This window comes from Ptychodera flava, assembly GCF_041260155.1.
Source record: "Ptychodera flava strain L36383 chromosome 3 unlocalized genomic scaffold, AS_Pfla_20210202 Scaffold_25__1_contigs__length_14229661_pilon, whole genome shotgun sequence".
Taxonomy (NCBI): Eukaryota; Metazoa; Hemichordata; class Enteropneusta; family Ptychoderidae; genus Ptychodera; species Ptychodera flava.
This window is the reverse complement of record NW_027248279.1, coordinates 5,000,384-5,013,782: the sequence shown is the minus strand read 5'-3', so window position 1 is coordinate 5,013,782 and position 13,399 is coordinate 5,000,384. Positions and strand designations below refer to the sequence as shown.

The following is a 13,399-nucleotide window of genomic DNA, read 5'->3' as shown; positions in this document are numbered from 1 at the left end:
ACGTCATTCGTTAGCGTCCTTGCAAATGTTAGTCACGTATCGGTATGTGCCCTCGGGCAGACATCGGCCATGACTTGCCCTGGGCAAATGCTGCCATCGGCACAGTAACTGTTGCTCTGTAACCGCGGAATTCAATCTACAACCCGCATAAATCAGATTAATACTTGGACTATTTTTTCAAATCAGATGCACTGTGACCTCTCCTGTAGTTTCACAAAAGCATACTTCACGCAATAATACCATATCAATTATTTTATTCCTTCGTCTCTGACATCATGATCAACAAAAGGATATCAATGCGAGAATAGAAATAGTAAAAAATTCATCATCTGATACTTACAACATGAACATTGAAATAAATATAAGAGTTCAATAAATTTTCGTTGAAGTATCAGCAATAAAGTATTCATATACTTTACTAGCTACCTGATTTACATATAACTTACAGTTGGGAAAAATTCATAATGTAATATATATATATATATATATATATATATATATATATATATATATATATATATATATATATATATATATATATATATATTACATTGTGATCATATATACATATATACACTACGTAATCAATATCTATGTACATATACATATTAAGCATTATCTATGCACACAAGTGAGCGATAGATATATGTATAGATATACATATATACATATACATATATACGTATACACGTGAGTAAATCGAGAATAAAATTCTCATTCAGAGAGATTTACGATACAAACATTTGCAGTAATTCTGCCCATAGTATGTTTTACATGTTGTCATTGAGTCGCCATGATCTTTGATTGTTTAGAAATTGAATTGTATTTACGCACGCATTTCTCGATTATTTCTTGTCCGTTTATAGTTTTTTTGCGTTCTTTTTGAATTGGAACACTCATCCTGGTTGTTTCAGTTAGATAACAATTCACTTTTACTATAAGTTCTTGAAGTGGCAACGATTTCCTTAGAATTTGAATAAACGAAAAAGGCGGGAATGAGTCGACATGGGACCGTGACGTGCACAAATGTTGTGGAGTCTTGCTGCAGCTTTATGAAATACGTCTGTATAACAGACATACTGAACGTCACATGTACATGATGGATGAAAATATTTTTTTTACAATTCTCGTCTACAGATAAACAGTCGATACCCGTACTGTTTTCCTGGTTGTCGTCGGTGTTTGTTCTTTGACTGCCCTGACGGCGGGAGGAATGAACGACGTGTTTTTGGTTACCAAGCTATCGTTCCTGTAAATTACGTCGTTGAGGGCACAGTTCAGGTTACTGGTGTACACCTTCGCCGGATGGTAGCGGATCATCTGGTTGTCCGGTGCGTCCTCATCTACGGCGATAAAATCGTCCTCCAGGAAAAATATTTCCTCGTCGTCCATGTCGGATTGAATTGTCGTCACAGTGAGGTCAGAGTAACACGACGAACACGACGAACACGAACAGCAAGAGCAACAACACGTCGAGCATGACGACGACCATGACGAATACGATGACGTGCTGCCCGTCCATGAACTTGAATCGTCGTCGTCATCGGAAAAGAACCCGTCACTCTCATAGTCTGCCTCTTCAGCCCTTTCGATGTCAGGGGTAAGGTTAAAGGTCACCCTCTTTGCCCTTGACGACAGGGCTATGATTTTGTCATACCTCTCTTCTTCCGTCTGACATGTTATTTCCTGAGGTAAAAGTGATTCCGATGTTCCTGGTTCCACGTCATCAATCAAAGCATGTGTTTCCTTATCAAATTCCGATGTAGTTGAGGAGTCCAGTGAGTCTGTCCTCCCGTGGCTTCTCTCGCCTTGTGCGTTCGAGGAAATTTTGAAAGACTTAAAAAATCTCGCGAGGTTTTCTTTCCTGGCGCCTTTAGACGACCTTTTTTGCCGCGTCTGTTTCCTCACAAGTTTTGGCGATGGTTTCTTCTTGTGGTCACAAATGGAGTAGGGCTCCTCGTCCAAGGATGTTTTTTCTTCCGAGGATTGTCCGGATGAGCGTCCGCTATCATGGTCGCTCCCTTGCGTCACATGACTTGGCAAAGCGCTCAGATGACCAATGGACGACGTCGTGCCATCATGTGTTCCATCACAGAGTATTTTATCCACGGCCATTTTGTCTTTCAAAGATACGGGCAGTGGAGAGAGAATTTTCTTGGCTTTCGGTTTCAGGATCCCAGGGCTCGTTACGGCTTCACACTTTTTACGGCATGACTTGCTATCCTTGATTGGGAAAAATCCCTTGGCGACGGGAGTGTTCACAAGCGACGAAGCATTTCCATAGCGATTCCTAAAATGGCGGAACGGGAGCGACCTGTCAAATCCGTCGTCAATGTCGATAAGGTAACCTGATTTGAATCTAGCCGCCATGTTGCCGAGGCGGAACCCGTTAGGTTTAAATGCCCCGGTGATTTCGGCGACTTCCAAGTCGATATCGAAGTGACGCTCATGTCCCGTGATTTCCGACAAGTCCTTCTCTTGAAGAATTTCAAGTTCATGGCTTTCCATGGAAGACATTGAACGATTGTCAGGTGTCCCATCTGATCGATGAGTGATCGGTGTTAATTCACCAGACAAAGTCAATGGTGAATTGTCACAAAATGTTTTCCTGAAATAAATGAGAAATAAAAGTGAGGAAAAAGAAAGTAAGGTGCAACCATGAGCGCACAGGATTCACAACTTTCACATTCATTTAATAAGTCACGGAGCGATCATGGTTCCCAAGATATAATGGATGAAGACGTACACATTTTAAAAATAAAATTGATACTGAGAGAGATATGCATAGACGTACATATAGAAACATGTCGGCAAAACGGCAGAGAAATAGACAGAAAGACCGACAGACAGACAGTGGCATTCACACATAGATACATAGATACATAGATAGATAGATAGATAGATACATACATACATACATACATACATACATACATACATACATACATACATACATACATACATACATACATACATACATACATACATACATACATACATACATACATACATACATACATTCATACATACATACATACATACATACATACATACATACATACATACATACATACATACATACATACATACATACATACATACATACATACATACATACATACATACATACATACATACATACATACATACATACATACATACATACATACATACATACATACATACATACATACACGGTCCTTCAGAAAAGACGGTTAAAAGTTTGCAATTATCGAAAATCGTGAAACAATCGAAAACAAACAACCGTACTGTGCAATGTACATGTCCATCATTGGGATTTGTGTGTGTATATTACAGGAACACACAACTAATCTCGGTTAAGTTCCATGCGATTAGGCCAAATAAAAAAATATATATGTTTTCCGGTAACCCTATCTACCACTGGCTAAAAGTCTCCGACCAAAATCTTTATTTCTGCTTGAAAAAAGTCATGCATGATTTTGCCCAATTTTCAAGTTTTTTAATGGGTCGTGTCCATGAAAATAAAATTAAAAAAGTTTCTGTCCGCCCAACCTAATCTATTTCCTGAACACATGTCAACGGAAACACACACATTCTTTAACTTGGCCTTTGGATGTAAACCAGACATTGAGACGGAAAGGATTTTCATCTGAATAGAAGGATAGAGAGGCAGAGACGAGCAAATCCAAAGATAGACACTTGAATTGAAGTGAAATCCAGGCCAATAATGGCGAGACACTCCACAAAAGTCGATGGATCGATTCCCAAGGGTCTGCATTGGAAAACAGCGAAGGACGTTCAGACAAATGAAAGATTGATACTATTTGACTGACATACACTTGCTTTCTTTTGTTTCGGCGAGTAATTAAATGCATTAAAAGGCTTGATGTGCATGTATTCTATGCATTAGGAAAAAAGGCAACTCCAAACAAACAAGTGTCCTTTGTCACGGGTTGTTGAAATCGTGTGTGAAAATTGTTATAAGGGCTTCGCCGAGACTGTAAAACACCCCCCTGCCGGCGGGTTTGCATACAACGTTACGTGGACAACGAGTGTAGAGTTTTTAAAGTATGTCTAAGCAGTGAGCATGTAACAAAAATATCCAAGGATTTAGTCTGAGTGAGCTGTGTAATCGTAAAGTTTCGAAATGCACAGTTCAAGAATCTGCTTTTTTCGGTTTTAAAACCACACATTTCAACAACATAAATCAAACAAGTTACGTTTGATCGCAGGCTTCTTTGAAAGACTATTATCTGGGCTCGAGTTTCTGTCTTAATTGGATCGATAAATAGCGACATATATACTCCAGGGTTTAACACCACTAGATTGTTCTCAGCCTTAGTTCAGAAGTGGAGACCAACGTTTATGTCACAATGAAGAGCCTACTGCTAATGCCTTTCTCGTCATTTAGTATGTAACAACCGAGTCAACATTCTATACTGTTTTAACAACATCCCAAAGGCATGTACATCGGCGTTTACGTGTTAATTTTCGTTGATTAACCGCTGATGCGAAGAAATCTAGCCTACAGACCACCAAGGTCTAGGTGTGGAAGCAGTACAAGTTTCTTCAGAAGTGGACAAATCAACGCCAAGGTGGGGGAAGGTCGTATCACAGTACATCATACTATCTGGACTTTTTTAAAAGTTACTTCTGGTCCCTACCTTAGGATAAATACCTGGCGGCAACGACGGTGATACCCAGTCGCCTCATTTAACTATCTCAAGCTGGTCATTTCTAAACGTATAAACCGAACGAAATCCCTCAATCAGGGTCCATTTTGTTACATTTGCTACGCCTTGTCTTTTTTGGTTGACACTCGTTTTCGCACCCGAATCATTTAAAATGGACACAAATCGAACCTTTTCAACCAGCCATAAAGCGATACTGTCTCTTAGAATGGCCGCACACATACAACACTGCCGATATGACAGAGATACCACCAAACACCTGTCCTTGGAACACAACCTACATCCACCGTGCAGAACTAAACCACAAAGTCCATTGGCACAAGCATTTTCATATTGCTGTGTACTTACAATTGAGTTGTTAGCATTTCCACTTCAGCGTCCAGTGCTCGCAGGATATCCGGCGGTATGTCGCTGCATCTGTGATCGTTTTCTCGCCCCTTCTTTGCCGCACTGCTCGCGGTCGCTGACTTGACGGTTAGTCTGGGCTCGACGAATCGCGATGGTTTCACACACATCATCCTTGTGTGACGTAATACACCTGTTATGTAAGATATGATAAGTTCGGCTGTCAGAGTTGGGGCATCCTCAACACCAAGAATGTAGTTGGATTGTTGAGATCCGAAAATGCAAGCTATAAATAAACAATTGTCTCCCTTTTCATGACATTGATTCTCAAGAAAACAAACAAGGAAAAAACAAAGAAGGTGTTACCAATTAAGACATGTTACTTTTTCACTTGGGGTCGCACGTATCTTTAATTGGAAGCACTGAGCGCCAATACGCGAACTAGTGAAATAAAATACACGGTGCGCCCAATCCAATTAACTTCAGATCCAATTGATGACATGAAGTTCCATGTTTGTTCGATATTACTAGAATCAAGGGCGATTAGCGTAAAATATAAAGTTTGTCTGAGTTGTCCGAGTCAAGACTGTCGTAAACAACTGACCGTCTCGGCCCAATACCATCTGTCGTTTGTCACACCACAAATCTCCAAATTGGTGATTGCGTAAAGCTTCAACTTTAATACAACAGACCCAGGGAAAATAGCAAATATTGACAAGCTGAAACATCGGTACCACATGGTTCAGACCAGTATGAAATATATGTATATCCCCCTTAAGATATCTGGATAAAGATAATGATATTGATTTAACATGCTCTGCAATTATTTGTACAGTTATACAGATGTGTGTTTTGGAACTTTCCACCGTTCTAAACTACTATTGTCAGGCTATTCTCGCCAAAAAGACGCTCATATTTGTGATTTAATAAAGAAACTCTCCTTATGTAGGATATGTATCCTGTTACGAACATGTAAATTGTGGCAGGATGATTTCGCGCCGGAAAATCTTCGGCAAATCGAGGCCCTGATGATAATAGTTTGGCTTGATGCCAGGTCTTACAAGATTGAACGTCCATGTGGTGGTTCCCATAATACACAACAATTGGTAATGATAAGGTCCTCGCTTTAAGTTGTTATATTTCATACCTACAGATGTAGGGGTGAAAGACTCAAATGTCTAAACGAAACATCAAATCTTGTAGGATGCAGAACAACTGCACAGTCTCAATATCCATGCTTGAATAATTGATATCCATTGATATTTTGTACTCAAATATACCATCATGACCAACATGAAAACCCAACAACATGATTAAGCTTGTTTATATCTCCGATGATGTCAAGTGTACCCTCTTACATGCAGAACCGTTATCTTTAATGCGTCTGTTTGTAATTCAATTTTTATCAGTTGAAGATCAAAGGTCATATTTCACAAATGATTGGCAGAATGCCATTGCCATGATACTGGAGGAGGGCTAACAAGTCTGTCGATGATGTCAGCAACCAACAAAGATTTCTTTATAGGCAATCCGAAATCAAGGTCAAGGGTTGTCGTCGATGCGGACGACGAATCAGTGTCCTAAAAATGTATCGATCGATTCCACGGCTTTGGTTGTCAGCCCCTGGCAACGGCATAGCCATGCTGATGGAGAACATCAAGTATGTCCGTGTTTGTGCATCAATCATGGTCGCTCTGATTTCTACAATAAGCGATCTCTGACCCGCGATGCTTGACGAAGCCCAAACATTTCAACACGTTGCCTTGGCATGCAATTTAGAAGAAAAGCCTTGTACCCAATCATTCGTGACTAGCACCAAGCCGTGACACTGAAGTACACTGCTAATGTAGTGCACGTGTTCAAGATAAATTACAGCAATTGGTGCCGATATTGGCTTTAATTACCAACACTTTACAGACTTTTACCGATCATTCATTTCAAGTTGACACTAAAGAGTAGAAGTTCTCCAATGAAAAAAAGACAGACGAGTCGGTCGAATTTCTATTTTTGTTTCACTCAAAAAGCTCAGTACGGTAGAACTGCCGCCAATTAGCAGTTCGTCACTTGCCCCCGAGCCTCCGTAGAAACTCGCATAAACTACCCTAACGGTGAGGCAGTGATCAAGCTTTTGATGACAAGGAAAGAAGTCATCGATCGCATCGGTACATGTTTCAGAAAATCCAAAATCAATTCTTCCAAGAAATAAATTTCGCACCCCAAGACAAAATCGTCTGCCTTGGACGTCGCCTACACAGGTGAAGAATTCATGATCGTGAGAACATTCTAGCGGTCACGGTCAGTTCGTTTCTCTGTTTAACCCTTTGAGCACTGTAATTTTCTCCAGCCAAAATTTTAGTGCAAAATTTTACCAATTTTTCTGAATATTTCTGTATTTTTTTGATAATTTTGGATCAAATGGACATCACATTTCATTTGCTACAGTTTTTTCTCAAAATTTTGGCAAAACTCTGAGAAAATTGATAGGAGTTTATAAAGGGGACAAAAATAAAGATTATCTAAAGTCCTGATTTTCAGACATTTTCCTGCTTTTATCGACAATTACAATTTGTGATAAATATCAGTTCACCGTGGAAACGATTCCATAACTCTTTATGACGTTTTTTGAAATGCATTTAGGTACTCTGAGAATTGCAGACGGTATTTCATAAATTCAATGCCCGATACCATAGCTCCTTGGTTTGTCGCTCACAAACAAAACGTGTGTAGCATTTCTTTCAATTAATGAAAGACTAATGAAAAATGGATAATAAGACGAGTTCAAGAAAACAAGAAAATTGAGGTGATGATGATGATGATAACGATGATGTTCTTGTTTTTGTTGTTATTTTTGTTATTGTTGTCGAAAATGACGACGACAACGGCGACAATGACGACGACGATGATGATGATGTTGTTGATGATGATGATGATGATGATGATGATGATGATGATGATGATGATGATGATGATGATGATGATGATGATGATGATGGTGATGAGGAGGAGGAAGAGGAGGAGGAGGGGGGTAGTGATAATTGCGATGATGACTGATGACAATACCTCGGAGATACACGTATATATGTCATCGATTCTACTGAGCAACGAATGCACAACGACAGAGTACAAGTGAAATACGAACCCAGTTCGACAACTTTGTAGACGCAAAGAACCTTGTTAATGAAAATTTACTGGTTGCCAGGAGACGCCTACGCGCGCACAGGAACTTGACAGGTACAGACCTGGAACTAATAGCGTCGTAACGGTTTACTGGTTTCATGTGGATAAGACAATTTGTTTATCAGGGATAAATATGACCCAATTGTTGTGTTTGTTTGCCTGTCTTCTGCTTTGTGTAGGTAGCATCAAAACCAATTTCCTGTGTCCACAAGATACCAATTAATATTTGTGAACAATAGTAGGTGCTATTATGGGATGGAAATGAAGCGTATGACATTCCAAACCTCGTTCAAATCACCACAGGATGACTGGTACTGCACTGAAAAAAGTTCCATTCAGCCAAAGACGTCGTTTATTAATTTTGTTGACACCACGGCTCAAAGTTGAGTATATTGTTGTTGGTTTTCAACCCAAGCTGACAGAAAATTAGAGAATATAGCAAAATGTGACTGAATAGCACGTCCATTCAACTCCGATCTTTTTGTCGAGGTCCGTCATGACTGGATGTCGTCATGACTACTGTTCTGGCCCATTACAACAGGTGAGACCAGCAAAGCGTGTCGCTTGTATGAGTCATGACTACCGGTCCGACACCAAACACACATATTTTATCAGGTAAAGGAGAGAAAGAACACTTAGACTAAACGGTCAAACTTTAGCGTGTCTTCACTCACGCAGACAAGGTTTACACATTCCCCGTACGTATCTGCAAGGCTGTTGGCATTGTAACACACTCGCAACTGAAGAGTTTCTAATCCAACAATATTGAAATGAAAAGTTTTGAAAAGGAGCGAGAGGAAGGCACGAAATGTCTTAATACTGTCTTCAGGCGAAGACTGACAAATGGCCAAAACATTTCCACATTATTGTCTATAGTAAATCACATCTCCCTTCGTGACTGCTTTACCACCAGACTATGACTTACACAAAAAAAATGCAGGAAAGACGTAATTTTAGGAAGAAATTATACAAAATTGCACTGTTTATCAGACTATTAACATTTGTGGTAACTTAAACTCCAAGCCTAGCCAAGATCTGTAAGCCTCCATTTTGCCTGGATGTCCGAGAATTCCGTGAAACTCACGCTTCGGGATTTTTCTTTGCAATTAACGATATTGTGCGAGCACAAAAAGGGCGAAACGAAGTGAATGCGTATTGTTATTCTGGAGTGGACCTCCGGAACAGCGAGCCGTGGCCTTTTATCCAAAATGCCACTGTTGCTAATTTCTTTTATATTTTGACTGTTAGAAACAAAATCTACCTCTACTAAAGTTAACAGCTACAGTGTAGTAGATTGACATACAAATCTGGCGATATAGTCTGCTGAGGAGAAAGTGCGATCAGAAATGTGTCAGATCTGACCGTGGGCTGTTTCTCTTGCGTAGAATGGTTCTGTAAGACTTTTCAGGTTGATTGCTTTGTCATACAAATAGTTCATCTCTATTAATAGCCAGGACACTGAAAAGAAACTGTTGCAAAACTCTATTTGAATGCCGATGTTTTGTTATTCTCCTGTCTGGAAAAACATAAATTTCGGAAGGATTAGCGCCTAAGTTATTCCCTAAGCTCTCATGCCATTTCGTGATTCTTGTAAACTCTGTCACGGTTAGTGTCTCCCTTTCTGTCTCTACTTATCGTGACCCGTTTCCATTCCCCATGTAACTCCACGCCTCTCTTCATTTACACAACTCTCTCTCTCTCTCTTCTCTCTCTCTCTCTCTCTCTCTCTCTCTCTCTCTCTCTCTCTCTCTCTCTCTCTCTCTCTCACCTTGAGTGATTAGTTGCCTGTGGTGAACAAGACGACGCTCTACCAAATGATATAAATTTCTTTCTTCGAGATTGATCAACATCGTTGACACGGTCATCGACAAGATTGACATGTTATCGCAACGATTATGATAAATCACTTTTTAGTTTATATGACTTTGTATAGGCTATTATTTTCCCTAATCCGATAACGCCGTATTGCTGTCCTTCTCTAAGCCTTTTAATCCCCTTGTGATAAACTAATAAAACAACGTAAAATTAATGAGTCATTGGGACTAATTCAGATATTTATGCGAACCTGAGGCGCGGCGGCGTATCCCGGAGCGATACTGAACGCTGTCAGGTCTAGGAATGACAATTGGTCAGTAGGCGGCGACGATAAATGTGGCAGCCGACAGCATGAAGCAAAAATAAATTGTGCTTTGTGTTTGACCGTTTGGTTGGCTATCTCAGGCACGATGGCTATAGTCTCCATTAATATCTTGAAAGTGATTCCGTCGTTTATATTGTCTGGGTGTTGTTTTCTAATGGTTAGGAGGCAGTCTAGAAGATCTTTGTAGTTTTTCTACGATGCCTAACACCGACGGTATGATTCCACAGCTACCAAGTTAGACGATAGAGTGAGTGAGTGAGGGTAATTTGTCAATCTCGCTAAGTCCCATGTAATTCTATTAGCTTGTCAGATCAAGCTGACTGTGTCTACACTGTTAATTGCTTAACGGTTCCTTTCTAGTTTTAGTCCTGTCTTCTCACGGTTTGTACGATATTCTCTGTCAGCTCATTGGCCTAGGCAGACGATGTTTGTAATGTTCGTCATAGCCCTGCGTACAGGTCTGTGTGTTCCCGGCGTTATACGGCCTCCACCACAGCCCTGCAACGGTCCATAGAGATAACTGGGTACTCTGCAGCGAGATTCAAAATGGCGATCTCCATTGGTAACCAACTTGTCGAGTACGTTGTGTTTCAGAAAACGAGCGGTTTTGGACGTTAGGAGAAGTTAATCGCATCTTTTCTGGGGTCGGTTAGGAGGTAAAGGTAGGCTGGGAAAAGAGTTTGTCCCGATAGAGATGAATTTCGGCCAAAAAGACCGTTTTTTCGTTGCGGTCCGGATCCGGACCGCAGAGTCCCCAGTTATCTCCATGGACCGCTGCAGGGCTGTGGTGGAGGCCGTATAACGCCGGGAACACACAGACCTGTATACAGGGCTATGTTCGTCAGTGTGCGTGGTGTACAACATCTAGAAACACCAGGGTATGTTTCACATTGGAATGAACACAGAATATGGAACGTAACACTGAGGTTCAAAATGCATACACACTGCAAGAATTAGAGATTTTCCTAGTTGCATCATCTGCACAACAGGAAACTGGTGATGTATGGGAAACGTACGAAGTACGAGTAACACAAAAAATAAAACCACAGCGGGGGTTAGAGAGTCTCATTCAAAGAAAGACGGAAAGCCCACAGCACAGCACTTCATCTTGTCAGCCCTAGTTTCGGGCAATTAGAACGAACCCTGGTATCAGTCGCCCTGCTGGCGACAGCAATTCGAGACGACAGGTATCTAATCCAATAAATCGCCAAATACTTCAAATCAGACAGTACATGGTAAGATAGTTGCACGGTAACGAAAGTCCTCACATTTGAGAAGCACACAACGTTTCAGGTAACGAGTAAAGGGCCTGACATGCGTTTTTTCAATTGGCATTCATATTTAAAGTCTCTACGAGTGTGATAAACGTTCAGAGCGTTTGATCAAATTCACGGGGCGTCTCTTTTGTACGGCTACGAGTTCGCTCACCGTTGCGAAGTTTTGTGTTTAAAGGCAAACGCCGCCACTCGAAGTTATCAAGTGTTCGAATGCAAATTGGTGTCTACACTCAAGATTAGACGCGTTGCTGTGGTGACAAGATAGACAGGAACTAGTCCTCATTCGTTGCTTCCTCAAAGGACAATAACATAACTACAAGAAAACAGGCATCTAAATGCTATCCTATCTGTACAATTATTTTGCGCGCTAGCTATTCCATGACTTGTACGCTTGGACACCTTCAAACAGTGTAACGTATAACACTTGCCACTTTATCTGCTGAAGGACCGCGGGGAGTTGGCATGGATAACCTTTGACCTCGCACAGATATTTTACCAAAACGACTCACTGGCTATGTTGTGGACGACAACTCCGAGAAATGAGAATCATAAAGAGAGATCTGCCTTGTGGTCAAATCCAACACGGAACAATGTACGTTATGGTCGTGTTCCATTCATTCACCAATGTTAAATGGTTTCCCCTGGGACACACTTATAAACCATCACGGTCGTAGGTCGTTGCGGTGACTGGTTTTATGAGGCTCAGCCGTTTAAATATCTCTACATTGACACACCTGAACAACAACGAAAAACAGAGAGCGGCATGCCGCAACGACGAAAGGCACCATTGCTTCTGATACAAGAGCACTTCAAAACCAGTCAGTAATGGTTATTCGTTGTAAGAGGTAAATAACTCCGATCACAAGGAGCCATTTCATATGATAGAACTGTAATGAAGAATTAAGTTTACAACTGCACAACGGTGCAGTGTCGGAACTATTCAAATTACCTACAATACACGACGTTGACTCGCTGGCTCGGCGTTCATTGCGTTCTCGTCAGCGTCGCATGGAAAGCCAAACACGCTGTCTTGATGACACTACAGATCTGAAACGATCGCGTTCTTGTTCGACTTGTTCTCAACAGGTGGTCGTTTTAAAATTTAAGGTAGTATGCACCTCGAAAGTGAAAGACTTAAACTTTGCTCTAACTTTCCTCAAGGAATCTTTCAATCATTCTCTTTCAAAATCAAGAATAAAAATAGGGGGTCACCGTGCAAATTTTGGTACTAGAGAAACAAATTTCCCAAGATTTACCGATATTAGAAATTCAAAATGGCCGCCATCCCTGTGTTAACTCTATGGAGAAAAATAAAAATTATCGAATTTCGAAAAACTAAGCCGGTGAAAAGTTTTCTTTCACCAAGTGCTTTAAAATGAGCCCCCACATGTGGTAGATCAGAAGAGAATTGTAAAAGTTTGAGAGTCCGAATGTCTGTCCCCGAGGTGCGTTCTACTGTTGTCCTCAGGGAACTTGGTCGGGCTTACGGATTTACTCTACTCGACCGGTGGTGCCATCGACACTGTATCTTTAATAAGCTGAATGAATATCAGGGTAAGGCGTGCATGTCGACGTATCAGCGATTCCTGCCACGGTTAGTATTTACTATCAAACATGCGACTTTGTCACAAAACCAAATTGAACCAACTTTGGAATGTGTGAAGCAAACAAGTGTATTAAAACAGGTACAACAACAGAATATAAAATAGAGAGCCGTCTCACATGCTAGTAAACTTCCCCGCGTAAAATCATAACTTCGGCGACATTATTATGTAGCTTGTACATCC

General features: G+C 40.7%; 1 protein-coding gene across 5 annotated transcripts in view; it reads right to left on the bottom strand.

Moving 5' to 3' along the window:
• Positions 1-237: 237 nt before the first annotated feature.
• The window catches only part of LOC139125370 (uncharacterized), a 38,949-nt gene continuing 25,787 nt past the window's right edge, over positions 238-13,399 (bottom strand). For all 5 annotated transcript variants that reach the window (XM_070691463.1, XM_070691464.1, XM_070691462.1 and 2 more), the window contains exons 2-3: positions 5,022-5,211; positions 238-2,608 (exon numbers count right to left, since the gene is read on the bottom strand). In XM_070691463.1, the coding sequence (XP_070547564.1) occupies positions 1,132-2,608; positions 5,022-5,191 (1,647 nt within the window). In that variant the 5' untranslated portion in view covers positions 5,192-5,211 and the 3' untranslated portion in view covers positions 238-1,131. The remainder of the gene's footprint in view (positions 2,609-5,021; positions 5,212-13,399) is intronic.